The sequence below is a fragment of the Bidens hawaiensis genome, unplaced genomic scaffold, assembly GCF_021521415.1.
Source record: "Bidens hawaiensis isolate Kalapana, Puna unplaced genomic scaffold, B.hawaiensis_p1.1 tig00037791_1, whole genome shotgun sequence".
Classification (NCBI taxonomy): Eukaryota; Viridiplantae; Streptophyta; class Magnoliopsida; order Asterales; family Asteraceae; genus Bidens; species Bidens hawaiensis.
Genome location: NW_027496620.1, coordinates 11,249 through 30,556, shown reverse-complemented (window position 1 = coordinate 30,556; position 19,308 = coordinate 11,249). Strand labels below are relative to the sequence as shown.

The 19,308-nt window shown below is 40.0% G+C and overlaps 1 protein-coding gene and 1 pseudogene across 3 annotated transcripts; one reads left to right on the top strand and one right to left on the bottom strand.

Annotated features, from left to right (window-relative positions):
- Positions 1-969: 969 nt before the first annotated feature.
- LOC143589738 (plant intracellular Ras-group-related LRR protein 9-like) lies at positions 970-3,223 on the bottom strand (annotated as a pseudogene). Its single transcript, XR_013145339.1, has 2 exons — positions 2,155-3,223; positions 970-1,935 (listed from the first exon to the last, which is right to left on the bottom strand). The product of XR_013145339.1 is annotated as a plant intracellular Ras-group-related LRR protein 9-like (transcript).
- A 3,438-nt stretch (positions 3,224-6,661) lies between these two features.
- LOC143589737 (DEAD-box ATP-dependent RNA helicase 20-like) lies at positions 6,662-11,444 on the top strand. 2 transcript variants are annotated; one of them, XM_077070421.1, is made up of 10 exons: positions 6,662-6,853; positions 7,048-7,808; positions 7,886-8,065; positions 8,139-8,300; positions 8,386-8,540; positions 8,623-8,715; positions 8,815-8,900; positions 8,969-9,195; positions 10,762-10,989; positions 11,080-11,444. In XM_077070421.1, exons 1-10 carry the CDS (start codon positions 6,798-6,800, stop codon positions 11,178-11,180), a joined length of 2,049 nt encoding a protein of 682 aa, XP_076926536.1. In that variant the 5' UTR covers positions 6,662-6,797; the 3' UTR covers positions 11,181-11,444. The 2 variants fall into 2 exon arrangements, with proteins under 2 accessions (XP_076926536.1, XP_076926535.1); XM_077070420.1 differs by having other exon boundaries at positions 11,077-11,444.
- Positions 11,445-19,308: the final 7,864 nt, after the last annotated feature.

Genomic DNA, 19,308 nt, shown 5'->3' with positions numbered 1-19,308 from the left:
GGTTCTTCAAGCGCTTGCGCTATGTTTAGAGCGTACGGTCAATCCATGGTTTAGCGGTGACACTGACTATGATGCTCATATAGTCATATTCATTATTCATACATCTTTTCGTATGATTATATAATTTAGGATGTGAAGATACGTATAATTGAATTTAACTTTTTGTATTGCATGTTAGTATTTATATTAATCATCAATATAAGCAGCTTTTTTTCCTTTTTTTTTCCTTTTTCGTATCGAATAGTTTTTTTTTATAGTGTGTAACCATGCACTAATCAACAAATATCAACCACTTTTACCAAAACTCTAAAGCAAACTCATAGATAAGTTAAAACACGATATACCATGTAGTGATCGTGAATTCCTATAACATATAGTTTTTACTCAAAATTTATATCTATACATTCACTTTAATCAACGATGCTCCAAGCTTACATTTTCGTTGTTAAAAAAGTATACTGCGTAATTATCATAAATTTACACTTGATTTTTTCTAGGTTTCTCTCACATGGTTGATTAAAAAATGAAGAAGCATACCTTTTTTTTTCAAGTAAAGTTTATTTTAATAAAGCGGAAAAATATATGATTTTTATACTAGTTGGATGATTATTGTCAACGAAAGAAAATTTTAGTACTTAAAAATGTCACTTGTTAAATTATCGGCATTTGCCAATAGGTCATGATTTAGATAATAAAAATTTAATTTCTCTAATTATTCTAACAAAACTATATAATAATAAAATATCATATAATAATTTAATATATCATAAATTTACTAGTTACAATATGTATAATGACATTTTCAAATCACAATACTACTACATAAAGCCATACTAGCTAGGGTTTTGGCCTTTTTAGATGTTTTGTATCTTTTTATTATGGATACTCTAAATGTTATTTATAGACAAAACAAATAAAATTTAAAATTTAAAATTTGTCCACCAAACACAACAAAAATAAAGAAGTCCATTTTATTTCAACAAATCATCGACCTTAATACATGGAATAAAATTCATCATGCTATAACTTTACATGTAAAACTTTACATACATGTTTTCAGGTTTGGTTTGAGAAAACACACATTATAAAAGTAACAATGTTAAACGAAGAACAGAATTAGAGTACCCAATTCAAGCTACTATCGTTGTATGTTTATAGCCATGGTCAAAGTCGATGATGAAGGTATGGATACGTCATGCCCGGTCCATAAGCCGGCCCGAAAAATATAGACGTAAACCAACCTGCTTGCACTAGTTGTTCTTCCCGTTCCCACATCACCCTTCTCTCTTCTTCTACGATCCAATCATATAACCTCTTGCTCATATACACTTTCACCGGTTCAACTCCTTCTGCCACAACTGCTGGTGGTGGGACCATCAATGGGTTATGGTCCACCACCAGCCTATTCAAATTCACCAGCCGCCCAAATGTGATGGGCAGCTGCTGAATCTGATTGTTGCAGATATCCAGCTCCCTGAGACTGGTCATACTCCCGATTGTCTCAGGGAGCTCTGTAAAGTCGTTGAAGTTACTTCCCACGTTAAGAATCTCGAGCCTTTTAAGCATCCCGATTGATGGTGGCAAGCCTCTGAGCGAGTTGAAGTGCACGTCAAGGATTTGGAGATATGTCATTTCGCCTATGGAGCTAGGAAGAGACCGGAACTTGTTCAAAGGCATCGAAAGCTTCCTTAGATTCACTAGCCCGTACCCGATGTTGGAAGGAAGATATCTTATCTGGTTAAAACCCGCATCTAATTCTATTAATGATCTACATTTACAAATGCCATTCGGCAACGATGTGAGTTTGTTCTTCGACACATTTAAAATTTGCAATCGTTGCAACTAGCCAATGGCATCCGGTAGTGATTCGAACATATTAGCAGAAACATTAAGCTCCTCTATACTCGTAAGTCCAGCGAGTGATGCCGGTATAGCCTACAACAATAATATAGGATGTCAATGATTCAAAACTAATAATAATAATAATAATAAGAATAATAATACACTCGCTGTTACTAGATAGTTTTTTATAATAAAGCCTACAACAATAACATAGGATGTCAAAGATTCAAATCAATAATAATAATAATAATAATAATAATAATAATAATAATACACTCGGTGTTACTAGATAGTTTTTTATAATATAGCTACCGTAAGTTTATTGGAAGAGAGGTCAAGAGAAACCAATGTATGAAGCTTCCCGAACGCCGAAGGAACAAACGGTAGCCGACGATGAGACAGATCAATCCGTTCAACACCGTTCATCAACGCGTCCTCAAGGATATCGGCCATCTCCTCTTTAACCTCCTCCGCGATGCTCGGAAGCACAGACGACACTTTCTTATTATCCAATAATTTTCCAGCGGACTTAGCCGTGTTATAGAGCTTCTTAAGCCGCCTCTCGGCGACAACCAACAATCCGCTATACGTTTCGTGCATCTCATCTAATGAGATCAAAGCCTTATACATTTGCTTCTCTCTGTTTGCCAGTCTTCTCCTTTTCTCCATCTCTGCATCGTTTTCCAACGAGACTGAGACAGAGACAGTCTCGTTGGAAAACGATGACTCGGCTTCCGAAAACCGTGATCTGGCCAGATCCACGGTTTCCGGATCCGGACGGTCTCCAAGAAACTTAATAACAGACTTTATCTGTTTAACCTCCACAACGACAGCACGAATATTCGCTAATATATCATCATCTGTTAAATGTGAAACACGTTCGGCTAACTCTGTATACGATTCACGTTCAGATAACTCTGTATACGTTTCTGGTAACGTGTAAGGACGGGCTAGTGTATCGTTCTCAAGCTCTTGTAATTGCCTTCTTTTGAAGCTGGGAATCTTGGTCATGACATATGCAAGTATGCGCATTTTCCTTGGGCTCGAGTTAGTATCCATGATGGTGTTAGTTAAAGATCAAGAAGATATTGAGACTGATGATGATGAGGATGAGGATTCAGAGAGAACAATGGACGTAACGCGCGCCTTGTTTGTTGTTAATTTGTTGATCAGGCGTCACGCATGTCTCTTCTGAACCACCGGGAGAAAAGAAAGATTAAGGCAGCAAATAAATTGAAGGACGATGACAAAGAATTATGGCCATTGTTGCATGTATTTATAGTGGGAATTTGGTTACATGTTTTTCTGGTTGTGTTTCAAAGAATGTCATTCATTCATTCATTCCAAAAATAGGGGCGTCGCATTTGTTAAAAATGATTTGGTATTATTGTTATTATTATTTATTTATTTTTTAAGTTTTATGATCTTCACATTTTTAACTAAATTAAGTAACTTTTAGAATTACAGATAAATGATAGAATACAATAATCCTTAGCGTATCTTAACGTACGAAAATACCTATATTCACGAAATTGATTCATGAAATCACATCATAACATCTCGGAATCATCAATACATACACAGTTAATCATCGATTCACTAAAAAAAAAGATTTGGATCGTTAATCGATCAGTTTTTTCCTTTTATTCACAAAACCCGTTTTGAGCGTATTATGATTTTTCTTGAGCGTTTTTGTATTTTGTCTTTGAGCGTTTTGTTTTTACATTTGAGCATTTTGTTTTTGCCTTGAGTGTGATTCAAGTATGTTAAGGTACGTTAAGGATTATTGCAAAATTAACTTGACTCTAGAATTATACAAGTACAACCCTCGTCTGTAGGGGTTAGTCTAAGGACGTTCGAAGCTCGCATTCATGGTTGGGAAATGAATTCATGACCTAAAACGTGATTGTAAATATTGACTCGTTAAGACTCGACTACGTTTAATACTACGAGCTAATTTGGCTCGTACAAAATTGCTATCTTAGTTTGAGCCGAATTAAGGTAGTTGGATCGATTAAAATTGAGTTGTTAACTTTTGCTTGTACATGCATATAGTTTGGTATTGCCTTATTTGATATTTGTACAATTTGATATTGATATTAACTCGGTATGTAAAAAGGGAAAATACAAAAATATTATAAGTATAAAATGAGGCTAGTCATCGAGCCACAACACAAGCTTGCTTGAGTTGATTGTGAGTTGGTTAGGAGCTGAGCGTCCACCTCATATTGGATATTCTAATTTAGTTATAAATCAAGCCAACTCAGTTCTGACTATAGTATAGGCTTGACCTGACTCGGCTCACCCAGCAACACTGCTCACTTATTAGTGAACAAGTATTGTCGCCACAAACGACCTTGTTTTAGCTAACAATGATGTTTATATGGTGTTTACACACTTACAAGTTACAAGTTACAAATTTCACACAATACTTTACAAGGGATAACATTCCACTTATCAATCACAAATGGTTACTAATTAACATAATATTTGTAACTATTATTTTAAACATCACAGTTTATACAATCATTTAAAAACAATACCAAAATCCATAACTATGAGTATGTTTAAAAGAAGTAAAATCTTTAATCATGTGTGTTGGGTATATGATTACATATGGTTATTAACACAAACCATGATCTATACACACATTGAACCTCATATGATTTAGACTTTCTAGTGAGTTTTTGCACTACTTATAAATACATTAGGGCCTTAGGGTACCAGGCGCCTTCGCAACCCATGCTATCACCCGTTGTCTCCTACCGTCTCATTCCTTTCTACTAGTTCAACAATTAACTAACTTAAGACTCGAAATTAGCCATGAGAGGACCAATTAAGCTAGACTCAAAATTAGCTTATGAGAGTTACTATGTATTTTACAAAAGAAAAAAAATGTCTAAAAGCATAATTTGTCTAGATACATAACATGGTTTACACTAACATATTATATTCACGAACGTGACTCCCTCTACACAAACACTATACAATCTTCGCATATCACCCAACCTAGATGAACTAAGTGACACATCACCCTTATAGAAAACCATATCAAAATATAGATCCATAATTGATGAATAGTAACACTTATACGAAAAATTACATTACATATTAATTCATTACGGTAGTTGATTACTAAAAAAAAGTAAAAAAAAAAATTACACGCGGTAGTCAATCTGAATTCTTTATATCTATATTTCTCTATTCACTTCATGCCTCTATACTTGTTATTCTCTATTCATTATACACATCGATCAATCTCCGTATCACCCTCAACTTAAAAATTTAGGTTTATCATTATACATAGTTTGATTAGCATTGCCAACAATTTGGTTATTATTAGTAACTTATTATAGGTAATTTGGTTCTTTTAAGATCCGAATCTAAATTTTATAAAACTTTTGAAAAATAAACATGGGTTAAGTTATCTATCCTATATGTAGTTTCCTAAATATAGAAAGGGTACAAAGACACAATGTATCACAAAATATAACACAATACCGAGCAAAATATAATAATATGTTAAGTAATATAACACAATGAGGAAAAAAGACATAATGACGAAAATAAACAAAAAACACATTGATAGATAAAAAGACACAATGATCTAAACCAAAGTTGTAAAATCTAAAAGCTATATATTGGCCAACAGGCTCGTGGTGGAGTGGTAAGGACGAGACTTGGTGTTCATGTGACCAAGATTTGATTCATTCCCCCATCATTTAGTTTCGACGACACCAGACTGATTTTGAGAGACTAGACGAGTATGTGACGTTTTCTAGTTGGATCTTTGAACTTAATGTGTTTTACCTCACCGCACCGTCGTGCCTTCAGGCTAGTGTTCACAACGTTGGCTTTAGGTAAGGGTTTTCCTCGGATCGTAAGAAGAATGTATCCTGATGTGGTGAATTTAACCAGTATCTCATTTGAAGGATTTGTTAGCCGTCTAAAAAAAAGCTAGAATTCGGATAACAAAACCTAAAATCTAATATCATATAGTCCGAGGAGACAATTCCAGTACCATTACTTTGAATTAATCGAAGTCGTTTTGATACCCTTCTTACGACTTTATAGCTTTAGAAGATCATGTATTTGAACTATGGGCGGATCTAGCTAACAAGTGGGTGGTTTCTGGGAACCACTCAAATTTCAAAATATTAGTGTATTGATATATAGAAAAATTAGACTGAACCGCCTTATAAATTATGAATGAACCACTTGATTAACAATAAAGGTGCTGGTCTAGCTAGTAAGTTGGTGGTTTTGTAAGTTGGAGGTCACGGGTTTTATAAAACACATAGTTACACAAACGCCTGCCTCTCTCCCCTATTAACCTCTTCATACTCCATTGACACACCACTACTAGACCGCCGCTTGAATGTCGTTCCAGACCACCGCTGCCGCTTTTTCGGCCGACCACACACCACCGTTGGTCCGTTGCTCCTTCTTCCTGCCTTGCTACTCTTCCTCAAATTCTCCCAATGTGAATGTAAGTTCGATTCATTTGTTAAATGTTAATTGTTCTTGATGGTGTTAATTGTTAAATTTTAGTTTTAATTTGTTAGTTTGTAATTGTTAATTTCTAATGGCGGTGTCTTTTTTTATTATTTTATCGCATTATAATTATGTAATGAACTTTGCCCGAACCAACGAACCGACCCGAACTTTTTTATCCGACTTTAAGAGTAATGCACCACCTAAAAAAAATTTCTGAATCCCCCGGCTATTTTAACTCAACTTTAACACACATAACAATAAACACGTAACAAAACAAAATATCTAAAAGAGTTTAGCTCCCAGAAAAAAAGAAAGTGAATCAAGCAAAATATCTTTCTTCTTGTTGCATTCATTCATTCTGTTAAGCGGTCAAAGCCTGAAGCAGTTTTCAAAGCCCTAACCCTAAAATCAGGCATCAATTCGATCTCTAGTTCAATCTTATCTTCTACACGGAAACAATGAATCATTACGACGACAGAGTTGCCGATGCCGGCTCATACCACCAGCGTCGGAGGTAACCGTTTTATTATTATTATTATTATTATTATTATTATTAAATCTTTCATATACGAACCAATATATACGTGCATTTGTTATGCAGTTTGTTGATTGTTAATTGTTATTACTAGTTGTGATTCTGTTATTTTGTTATTATGTATGTATGTATGTATGTATTGAATTGTTGTTATTATGTAATGAATGTGGCAGTGTTTTTATTGGAGCACCACCTATGGCCGGATATCCGCCACCCGGTGCTCCTTTGAGTTATGCTCATGCTCCTGGTGGACCGGCTCCGTTTCGAGGTCCGCCGCCGGTACCGCCTCCTTTTGTAGGCGCGGGAAGAGGCGTTGTAGGAAATGGATATCCTCCTTTTGAGCCTGGAGTTAGAGGAGGTTTTAATATCGGTGTTGGTGGTGGTGCGAGAGGAGGGAGGGGGTTAAGTAGGGGCGGTGGCGGTGGCGGTGGAAGAGGAGGATTTGATGGTGGTAGAGGTGGCGGTGGTGGTGGCAGAGGCGGTAGAGGTTTTGATTCTGGTCGTGGCGGGAGAAGAGGCGGTGGTGGTGGAAGAGGTGGGCGTGACGGAGGTCATCGTGGTGGTGGGCGTGACGGAGGGAGAGGGTCTAGCGGTGGTGGAAGAGGTGGAGGGAGGGGGTTTAGTAGTGGTGGACGAGGTGGTGGTAGGGGTTTTGATGGTGGACGAGGTGGCGGTAGGGGTTTTGACGGTGGTCGTGGCGGTGGGAGAGGTGGAAGAAGTGGTGGCTCGAAAGGAGATTTGGATAGTATAACGTTACCGAAACAGGATTTTGGCAACTTGGTACCGTTTGAAAAGAATTTCTACATTGAGTGTCAGTCTGTAAGTGCCATGCCTGACCATGAGGTGGCGATGTATCGTGGTAGGTGGGAAATTACTGTTGAAGGTAATGATGTCCCGAAACCAGTCCGAATGTTTCACGAGGCAGGTTTTCCTGGTAAGTGTTATTCGTCTTGAAACTGCTTATTATGCCAGAAATGTTTTATCAATCAACTAATGGTTTTTATTTGGTAGCTTATTGTCTAGAAGTTATATCTAGTCTGGGATTTGTTGAGCCGACACCGATTCAGTCTCAAGGATGGCCTATGGCTTTAAAGGGAAGAGATTTAATTGGGATAGCTGAGACCGGTTCTGGCAAGACTTTGTCATATTTGTTGCCTGCGTTGGTTCATGTTGCTGCACAACCTCCATTGGGTTAGTATATAATTTGTGGCTGATTTTGTTTTGAGATTTCATGCATGTTAATTCTGTTCTTTGTTATATTTAGCTCAAGGAGATGGTCCCATTGTGCTAGTATTGGCTCCTACTCGAGAACTGGCTGTACAAATCCAACAAGAAGCTGGAAAGTTCGGGGCACATTCTAGAATAAGAAGCACTTGCATATACGGTGGTGCTCCTAAGGGACCACAGATTCGTGATCTTCAAGGAGGTACTGTAATTGTCAATTCATCCAATTCAAAATGCCTTTGCAATGTAAAGAGGCATTTACAAGACAATATAACACTTTAATGCAGGGGTGGAGATTGTTATTGGCACACCGGGTCGGTTAATTGATATGCTAGAAGCCCGTCATACAAACTTGAAGAGAGTGACTTACCTTGTCTTGGATGAAGCTGATCGTATGTTAGATATGGGATTTGAGCCTCAAATCAGGAAAATTATATCACAGGTATGATTTAAAGCGACTAAACTTTTGTAAAACTATATTTCATTGTTTATGCTAAATTTTGGGTGTGCTTTATTCTCCACAGATCAGACCCGACAGGCAGACTCTTTATTGGAGTGCAACATGGCCTAAAGAGGTTGAGAGTTTAGCAAGACAGTTTCTATGCAATCCATACAAGGTTAATATTTTGCATCTTTACAATCCAGTGATGAAATTATTATTATTTTTTTTCATGTTAATTTGCTTATTTTATTTCTTTTTAAAACTCAATATATAGGTTATCATTGGATCACCTGCGCTGAAAGCGAATCAGTCAATAAATCAGATTGTTGAAGTTGTAACAGATGTGGAAAAGTATACTAGGTATAAATTGGTAACATTTTAATGCAAACAGTTGTTTTTTGGGTTATTGATTTAAAAACTTCATGTAGGCTGGTGAAACTGCTGAAAGAAATGATGGATGGAAACAGAATTCTTATATTTGTGGAAACAAAGAAAGGATGTGATCAAGTTACACGACAACTTAGAATGGATGGATGGCCTGCATTATCTATCCATGGTGATAAAAGCCAAGATGAAAGGGATTGGGTGTTGGCTGAGTTTAAAAGTGGCAGGAGTCTTATAATGACAGCCACTGATGTTGCTGCCCGTGGTCTTGGTAAAATCACTCTGTGTTAGCCTGTTAGGACTTAGGAAGTTTAGTCTTGTAGGTCATGTAATCACTAACAAACGGGAGTCGCCGGCTGCTGTCTACTTACCTGAGAATATAATTTGTGGTTTGGGTGCGAAAAGGATGTGCAATCGTTGCAAGAAATGGTTGTTGGTGAGATGGAATTGTTTAGCTTCAGTACCGTGCTGCCTTTTCTCTTAGAATGTAGTTTCCATTTGACATGAAGGGTTAGGAAAAACAGCTCTCTGATATAGTTTGCAGCAGAATCCCATACCTTAAGAATATTTTACTAGGGCTGCTAAAGAACACAAAAAAGAAGTTTAGCACATGCTGTGGGTCGGTCATAGTTCATTATGCTCATTGATCTGTGTTATTTAGTCTCGATTAACTGAATCCAACCAATAATAACTAGACGCATTAAAAAAGTGCAAATTTTATAGTTTGAATGATCTAATATGTTTCAAATACTTATTTTCTCTAAAGTTAGAATTCCTGATAAGTTAGTTTAGGAATTTCTGTCTTTACCCTTGGGTTTGAAATCTATATGTTTACATTATGTCTGTACTCTTACTTTACTTGGTTCAAACATAAAGTTAAAGTTGTAGTTAACTAGTTATTAGTAACATGCTTGAGTTCTATCTGCTTACACTGAAGAGTTATAGTTGTGACTTGTGAGAGACAAACTTGAGTTAATTGTATTCACTAAACTGATTCTTATTTATCAACAATGAAACTTAACAAAGCAGATTGTAGGTGATTAATTTTATAGAAGACCTTACAGTTGCTGATCTAGAGTTGGCTTTGTTAAGTTATGTTGCTTATATAAGGGGTCTAGTTTAGTGGACACGTAAGTTAGGTTTTTTTTTTTTCATTTAAACAAGTGTGTTTTTGAAGGTTTAATGCAACTTTAAAGTATTAGAATTTGTGGTGGCATGAATTCGTTGCATTTATGTTTACCTGACAATGCATTACAGAAATAATTCTCAAAACATCTGGTATTCATTGTGTGTCTTTGTGCATTTGCATTTGTGTTAGAAAACCTTTACCGAGCTAATGGAGGACAAATAGATTTAGGATGCAAGTAGAATGCCATGCACATAGGATCTACTAGGTTTTCTGAGCGTGTTATGGTTACTTCACATTCATGTGGTTGGTATCCATTCTTAAAAGCAACCAAGGGAAACGTAAGGAGGAAGTACACGACTTTATTACACATATGGCAGCTAATGTTGGTTGAACTCGTTCTGGTTTTACTGTTTTACCCTTCATCTTTAGAAGTTATCGCTGCCCAAACACGGTTATGAGGTTGGTGGTCGTGACAGTCCGGTTGACCCGTACAAACAAAAGTTAGATACTGGTTATGAATATGGATTTTGGCGGAGTTGGTGGTGGTTGCTGCTCCTTATCCCTGCAAAAGGTAGAGGTAATGAATGATCTTTGTAGATCTTATAAATGCAGGGATAAGGTTGCCATTTCATCCCAGCTTTCAAACTTCATTTGTTATATTTTCGATTCTTCTAAATTTCTAATATTAATTCCTTATGTTAAACATAGATGTGAAGGGCATAAAGTGTGTCATCAATTATGATTTCCCAACAAGCCTTGAAGATTATGTTCATAGGATAGGACGAACTGGTCGTGCAGGAGCCAAGGGGATCGCCGTTACGTTTTTCACTCATTCAAATGTTAAGCATGCTAGAGAGCTTGTTAATATCCTTCAAGAAGCCGGTCAAGCCGTTCCTGTTGCATTATCTTCTATGACCCGGTCCATGGGCCCTGGAGGTAGTTTGAATATATTCACACCATTTTTTCTTATTTACTTAATGATGTTTTAAAATATAAAAATATAAAATCCCATTTGTTGTGTAGCAGGTTCTGGTGGGAGCTTTAGATCTAGAGGTAGAGGAGGTGGGGGGCGAGGTGCGATTTCAGGAACTAATACGGTTCCGCTTGGTTCCAAAGCTCATTGGTAGAGTACGACTAGTTGAGCCGGTTCGTTTAGTATTTTGTTTTTATGTTTCTTGGTGGAGTCAACTTTGGTGTTTAGATCATTAGATATATTGTCTTTCTGTGTAGATTAAATAAGTTTTATCATATTCGGCATGCATTGGCAATGGGTTGTGCTTTGTTTTAACTTTTAATGACTCAATTTGTCAAATGCATAAGTGTAATTGGTCTGCATCGAATGCTGGTTTCTGAAACATTGTTTGTTAAACCATAACATATGCTTAGTTGTTTCTAAACCCAGTCTAGGGAATTGTTGACTCTTGGTAAAAAAGCTGGATGGTTGATATTTTAAAAATTGTGTGGTAAAAATATGTAATCTAAGTGTGTTTAGTTTTAATTTTGAGGTTTATCAACTTAAGATTTGAATACTTATAATTTATATATACGAAATAAATATGGCATGATAAGACTTATTGAATATCAACGTGCAAGTATACTTTTGCAACCATTGGATATTCCTGTATGGAAATGAGATGAACTATCGAAGGACTTTGTTATGGGTTTGCCTAAGACCATGTTTTATTATTTTTCCTATTTAATTAATAATATAGTTTCTTTGTCATAATTAATATATTTAGTTCTTGAAGACTTCATTTCCCCGAGTAAGCCAATGCTTTCTGTATAACCACTGTTGGTCAATGTAAAACTTCAATGTTTTATGTGAAGAAATTCGTTTCTAATTTATATATAAAACAAGGTTTAGGGGAGATATGGACGACACCACTGCTTTATGAAAGGGAAAATGAAAGATTACGGTGGTGGTGGTGCGCGATGTTAGGGACTTAAGGGAGTGTGGGATGACAACCTCCGCCCTTAGGTTAAGTTTATCATGTTTCCGATAATAACTATAAAATTATCATAAATTTAGGATGTGTGGAGTATTATGTGAGATTAGCTTAAACCTATGCTAATACCTATATAGATGTTAATACATCACATCATCATCTTAGAAATATAATTCATGGTATTTTATAATTTGTTAAAAATTAGAAATTACAAATAATGTATATTTCTTTGAAGTGTAGTTTAATATTTGATAAATGGTTAATTAAGTGTGTATATATATCAGGCTGAGTTTAGGGTAATAGAAACACAAGAGGTAGGGGTGCAAACGAGCCGAGCCGAGCCTGAACTCGAGCTCGAGCTCGGCTCGTGAATGGATTTTGAAGCTCGAGCTCGGCTCGGGCTCGGCTTGTTTACTATTTATCAATTATTTTTTATATAATTATAATTATTTTATATATTTTTTCTATTATAAGTTTATGTATAAACGAAAATATATTATTTAGTTATTTTTATTTATTTTTTTATAACATTATATTTATTAACTAATAGTTATTAAATATATATTTTAAAAAAATTATATAAATGGCAGGCTCGTTTAGGCTCGCGAGCCGGCTCGGGCTCGATAAGTAAAGCTCGGGCTCGGGCTCGTTTATTAAACGAGCTTATTTTTAGGCTTGAGCTCAGGCTCGAACGAGCTTTTTAACGAGCCGATCTCGAGTAGCTCACGAGCAGCTCGGCTCATTTGCACCCCTAACAAGAGGTGTCAACGGAAGACTTTAAACTAATTTTGATACCATAGCGAAAGTTAACAGTTAAAAGTTTTTATATCATCAAGCACTTATGAATTATTATAAGCTCAAGAACAACCTAGCATCAAAGGTTTTTCATGAAAATATAAGGTTTGGGTTTTAAAAGTGAAGGTTTTAATAGGTCTTCTGGCTTACCAAGTTATGGTCCTTTTAGTTAAAAAAAAAAAAGACGCCTCAAAATGAACATGAAACATATACATGTATTGAATATCATAAGTATCGGGTAATAGAAACACAAGAGGTGTTAACGCAAGACTTTTAAGTAATTTTATGGGTTTATAGCAAAAATTAACGGTTATAAGTTTTTATACCATCTAGCACTTATGAAAAGCTCAAGAACAAAAGGTAAGGTTTGGGTTTTAAAAGTGAAGGCAAGGCTTTAATAGATCTTCAAAGGATGATATATAGGTTTGAAGAATGGAAATTAAACACACAAAACAAATCAATATTGAAGATCAGAAGGGTTAATGTTATTGTGTTTAGAAGTTAGTTTGTGAAAAACAAGAGGATATAAAACAAGAGGATATATAATAGTATACTACTTACATAAGGTGACAAAGAATAGGTTATGGAAGCTTTCAATCTTGTTATTAACACTTGGAGCTTTATGTTGGAGGTGTACAATTTGAAAAGTGCTGTGTTTGTGTGTGTCGGATGAAGGCCGAATGTAGAGGTTTAGCGGAGAGTCCTTGAGCCTAGAGGCCGATCGATCTAATGAAATGGAGGCCGGGAAATAGATTATGAAAATCTTATGCATGGGTTCTATAGATTGTATTTGGTTAAGTATACAATAGTTTTAGTTGTATTAAGTAAGACTCGATGTGAACTATAGGTACATAATTAATAATGCATAATAACATGTTGTGGTTGCCATAGGTAAGTGTTGATAAATTCAATGGTTATTTTGATTACTATTGAGTCATTCAATTAATAAATATCAACACAACAAACATAACACATTTCATAAACATCAAACACCAAACATAACATTTAATATTTATTTTTTAATATAAAAATACTTGAAAACGACATGACATGAGGATCCAGAATTTGTCTTCTAGTATCCTGTCCGCAAACCATGTCCGGTCACCATCGACTCAGACATGTTTATCTTTATAATAGATATCAGTCCTCGTCTTATTTCACCACCATCCTCTCTCTCTCTCAATCTCCATTGAGACTCCCTCCTCGGTTATGCAGGTTCTCTCGTGATTTCCATTCTCCGGCCACCCCTTTTACATGAGACTAGATTTGTCGACGACTACATAATCACAAATATGCTACATTTTAATAGCAAGGTAACCGAAATGAACATTTATATAATATTATATTGCGTTTATGCACATGCTTTTGTGAAGTGAAGTATTAAAATCCAATTTAACTAAAAGTCATACTTTTTCAAATTTCTCTCTCATTTAATAAGATCTCCCACGCCGCATCCGCCGTTTTATCATTATCTTACTCACAAAAACTTATTTAATTATATTTCTTATTTTTATACATTTTCTCCATAGTTTGTTTGAGAATGAATAATAGATTCTTTTATATATATATGAGAACAACTATTGCAACAATTTTTCAAAAATAGGGGCGGGTTAGAGAAGTGAAGAAACACTAATCGACCCCGAGCAGATTACGGATAATCTGGGGGTTAAATAGATGTTTCCCACGAGGGTTAGGTCCGGCAAAGAAGGATGTTCTTCAGATGACCTGCAAAACAAACACCGTGAGCTCGTCACTGAGAAGGGGGGGGGGTTCCTCCTTGTGACCACCCTCCGGCGTGAGAATCAGACTAGATTGCTCTGAATATAAGTGTATATTGAGAGAAATAGCTAGTGAAGGTAAAATACCAGATGATCCTACCGTTCCAAGGTGTTGGAGTATTTATAGCCGAAGGTAGGTTTCCAAGCAGGTACAGCCAGCTGTATAATATTCCTGTTCTACCAACTATGGGCTACGCACGTGCCATGCTGGTTGGTGGGTAGGCAGCGGCTGATAGTGACAAGGCCGGCTGTGTACTGTTCCCTTTCCACCAACTGCAGGCTATGTGCGTGCCACGACAAGGGTTGGTGAGTAGGCAGCGGCTAATAGTGACAAACAGTACTAGAGCATGCTCCTCCTCGTACTGTTGTCGGTGAGCTGTCACCCTGTGATTGGTTCATGGGCTGCTTTGGTCAGATCTTGTCTATTTTGTCCATACCTTGGCAGGTATAGTACAAAAGATCTTCCAGAAGCATACGGACTGGCTCATTTGGACGGGAGTATTCCCGCCTTGCTCATTCCTTCAGGTGACACTGAATTATTGAGTGCCTTGTGCGTGTAGCCTTGCTATTAGTGCGGGTAGCCTTCCCTGATGGCTCGTATCCGCAGCTGCGGGGACAGGCGGGATACTTCACCATTGGGAAGCTTTCCCTGCGGGAACAGCTGGCGTACTGCGCGTAAGGTCTTCATCTCTGAGCATGGTGGGTCCTGCGGAACCAGTTGGTCCTTGCGCAAACGTCCCTCTTCAAGGTGAGTCTTGCGGGTCCAACTGGGCTCTACTGGGACCTACCTCTTCAAGTCCCCCCAGTCCAATGTTCTTCTCATGAATTGTTAATAAGTGAGGTGAACTTTGGACTTAATCAAGGGGTTTTGAAAAGTATTTGGTTTTAAGGTTGTCCGTGGGGATTCTTCCCGCAGTTTCCCTAATGTCACGCATAAATTCCCGACTTTTCTGCTTGATCTTTAGGTATGATGCGGGTAGTTCTGTAACCTCCTCGCAAGTCAGGGGCGTTGAGTTCCACTTGTGTAGATTCTCCATGAGGTTTTGGTAGTTTTGAACATAGTGATCAATTATGTTAAAACAACCAATTCCATCTTGGAGCTTCAAACAATCTAGTTCTCGACGTTCCCACTATGCGGGGATGTTAATCCCGTTTCCGCAAGCATGGCCCAGAAGATCCTTCTTGGTTTCAATTCCCTGCGGAGTGCTAGGTAGGTGAAGGGTTTCGCCTTGACACTGTACCCGCACTCGTCTTATAGTTACTTTACTTCCAAGGTATTCCTTGCTTCAATTCCCTGCGGGTGCTAAGTATGTGAAGGGTTTTGCCTTGACACTGTACTCGCACCTGTCTTATAGTTACTTGGTTGCCAAGGTAAGGGGTATTTTCCCGCTTACTTTTGAATATTTTTGAAATTCGAAGAGTTGGTGAAAGGATAAAAACAGTCCAAACTGTTGAAACGTCGTCCGACGGTTTCTTCTGACAGTGTCAGGACGTGCAGGAAGTTATGGCGACGTGACAATATATGGTCATTCCAGGCGCTTTTTCAGGCGCGTGGGCGCGATTTTTCGGGCGCGTGGCCGCGAAATTAATGGCACGCGTCTTTTCAACAGCTGTTGCCAGCTTGCTCTTTGCCACGTGTCATAGTTTCATTGCACCTGCGATTTCTCTCTCTTCCGCATTAAATTCATCGCATTAATTGCGATGAGTATATAAAGGGCGAGAGGGTGCACCTTAGTCCACACTTTCACTTCTCTCTTCATCTTCTAAACGATTTCCGGCGAATACTCACTATTCCGTCGAGCATTCTTCTGAAATCGTTGTTCTGTACATCCAAAACATGTCTTCTACCCGTGATTTTGAGGCCACTACCGAGGAGTCTGAGTTGTTCGTCGAGAACCCGACGTCGACGTCCGAAAAGGACGACAAGAGCACTGCTGGCGAGTGCCAGTGCGCTCTTCCTATTGACCTCTACCAGTACATCGTCCGGAAGTTCATGCTCGAGCCTTTCGAGCCTGAGTTTCCGGAGCCTCATCAAACGGTGTACGATGCCCCCAAGGGCAAGATAGGGGTGTACGCTGCATTCTTCGTCTATGGGAATCTGAGGTTCCCATTGACGAAGTTTGTGTACCGTGTTCTGGAGAGACACGGTGTACACTTGACGGAGGTACACCCAATGGCGATCGCGAAGATCCGCCATTTCGAGTGGGTGTGCCTCATTATGGGTGTAGAGCCCCATGTGGACCGCCTGATGACCTTCTACTCTTGGAGGTGCATCCAAGGGTGGTACACCCTGGTCAACCGGATCAAGGGTCTGAAGATTTGCGCCACCGAGCGCAGTCTTCGGTCTTGGAAGCGGGAGTTCTTCTACATCTCTGCCCGTGTCGTCCCTATTGCGATGACATTCAAAAACGGGAGAGCACTCCCCAACCTTCACGCCTCCAACTACCAGGAGGCGGAATGGTTCTCCAAGATTTCCCGGATCCAGACTCCGGTTTACCGGTTTGCGGAGTCCGGGATGGTGATGCTCGGGATGAGCCGGGTATGGAAGGATGCCGGCTCTGAGACTCCGCAAGTGCCGATCGTCCTCGAATACGGTTTGAACTCTGTCCCTTATGGTATGCTTTATTTTATTTGCTAGGTTAGGGTTTTTGTTCTAACCATCTCTTTATTTTCAGAGGGAAACGACTTGCAGTCTCTCCTGCAGCCGCGGGAGGCTGGTGGTCCCGCTCGGATGGGTACTCGCGCTCTTGACGAGAACGAGTTGCCCATCCTTGAGCAAACGGCGGATCGGTTCGTGGAGGTCTACCCGCCAGGCCACGAGATCCTGAGCGCCAGGCGGCCAGGTAAAGAACTTTTTAACCCTCGCCCTGTCAATGCTGAAACCTCTGCGGGAATTTCTCTAATTTTATCGTCTTCTGAGGAATCCGCAGATGGTCCTTTCTTGGCGAGGAAGAAGAAGGCCGCCGGCGGGAAGGGCAAGGCGAAGGTTGCCTCCACTGCCGATCCGGTGCATCGGTCTGACTCAGAGACCGAAAGTGAAGAGGTGGCGGGGAACCCTGGTGGTGAGACCACTGTTCCGGAGGTTCAGACGGCTGTCACCTCCGAGCAGCCCCGGTCGACGACGGTGACCGGCGTGAAGAGGCCGGCTCCATCGGGTTCGTCCCCGCCCGTTCGCACCTTCAGGCTCAAAAAGACCCGTAAGTTTTCATTACTTTTAACTTCTTATCTTTCCGCTATTATACTTATTTATCTTGTCTTCGTGCAGGCGTGGATGCTACGGCATTCCAAAGTGGAGCGGGAGGGAGCAGCTCTGGACCCATGAAGGTAGGTTTGGTCAACCTACCCGAGGCGATGACCCAGGCGGCTACGCCTGCTTGCAGTACTGGTTCAGTTGCTCATCCCGTTGAGCCAACTGTTCCAGCTGTAACCTTATCCCCGCCGGCTGTCAGTGCCATTTTCACCGAATCCATCACTGAGCCGGCGGTGATATCTCTTGCGGGTTCTTCCACAGCCGCGGCCACGGTTGTGAGTTCACCTCCGGTGAGTTCACCTCCGTTGGTTTCTGCCGCGGCAGCCTCCACCACGTCTCCTCCGGCGCCTGCGACTACGGCCGGTCCTTCAGGTACGTTTGGGGCTGGGGCGTCTAGCCAATCCTTGCCTCCTTCCCGTCTCCTTGACCTTTTGGATGGATATCCCTTAGGTTCAGGTGACGGGTTTGGTGGCTATCGGCCTGTTGTCGACCCTACAGGTGCGTAGGGTTATTTTGGCCTATATCCCTTTCATCCTTTCTTTCACTAACCGTTTTTTGTTTTATTGCAGTTCGTGATTCCAACGAGGTGTACGCTCCTCGGTGGAAGATCCGCCGGGGAACGACCCTCCGTACTGCTGAGGACTGCGTGGAATGGGCGCGTCACGCCGCCCCAAGCGGTGCGCTGGGGGAGGCCATGGCCAGCTACCAGGAAGGTAGGCTGTCCAACGAGCTCAGAATCCTTCTCGCCCGGATGCAGCCGCGCGTCGAGCTACTTTGTCGTGAAAACGACAAGTTAAAGATGGCGCGTAGCCTTGAAGTAGCTCAGGCGCGGGCCATCCGGGAGGAGAATGTGAAGCTTGCAGCCGTTGCTGCGGAAAAGGAGAAGGCCTTCAAGGCCCTTGAGGTTGACGTTCAGGCTCGTCTGGAGGCCCGTTCCAAGGCTGCCCAAGCTGTTAACGAACAGCTTCGGTTGGCCAAGGAAACTGCCAGGAACGCAACCGAGAGGGCCACCAAGGCTGAAGCTGCTGCTGAGCCTCTACGCATCGAAAATGAGGAACTTAAAGCCAAATTAGAGAGGCTCCAGCAGGCTCATGATGCCTTGGCCATGGAAGATGCCAAGAAGCTCCAAGAGATCTTGGACCAGAGGGGGGTGCTTGACCACACAGAGCGTAAGCTAAAGGGCGTCGAAGAGGCTGCAGCCAAAGATGTGTTGCTTGCCAACCTCACAAAGAACGAAGCCGAACGCGCCCGTAATGAAGCTCAAGCTGCCCTCCAGGAGGCTCTGGTTGCCAAGGAATGGCTTCTTCGAGAAGCGTTGTCGCAGGTATGCGCAGCTTCCTAACTTCTAACTTCTTTACGCTTTTCCTTACTCTTGAGTTTGACAAACTTCTGTTTTGTAGGTTGTGAATCGGGTGTTCACGAACACATTATATGACGATGCGATGAGCGCAGCCCTCAACGCTTCTCATGAGGATGGGGAAAAGGC

What these genes read in the sequence shown, in the direction of transcription:
- LOC143589737 (XM_077070420.1), top strand. Translation starts at nt 6,798, where the DNA reads ATGAATCATTACGACGACAGAGTTGCCGATGCCGGCTCATACCACCAG. An exon ending in TCACGAGGCAGGTTTTCCTG is followed by an intron (nt 7,809 to 7,885) that starts GTAAGTGTTATT and finishes TTTATTTGGTAG; the next exon opens with CTTATTGTCTAGAAGTTATA. An exon ending in TGTTGCTGCCCGTGGTCTTG is followed by an intron (nt 9,196 to 10,761) that starts GTAAAATCACTC and finishes TGTTAAACATAG; the next exon opens with ATGTGAAGGGCATAAAGTGT.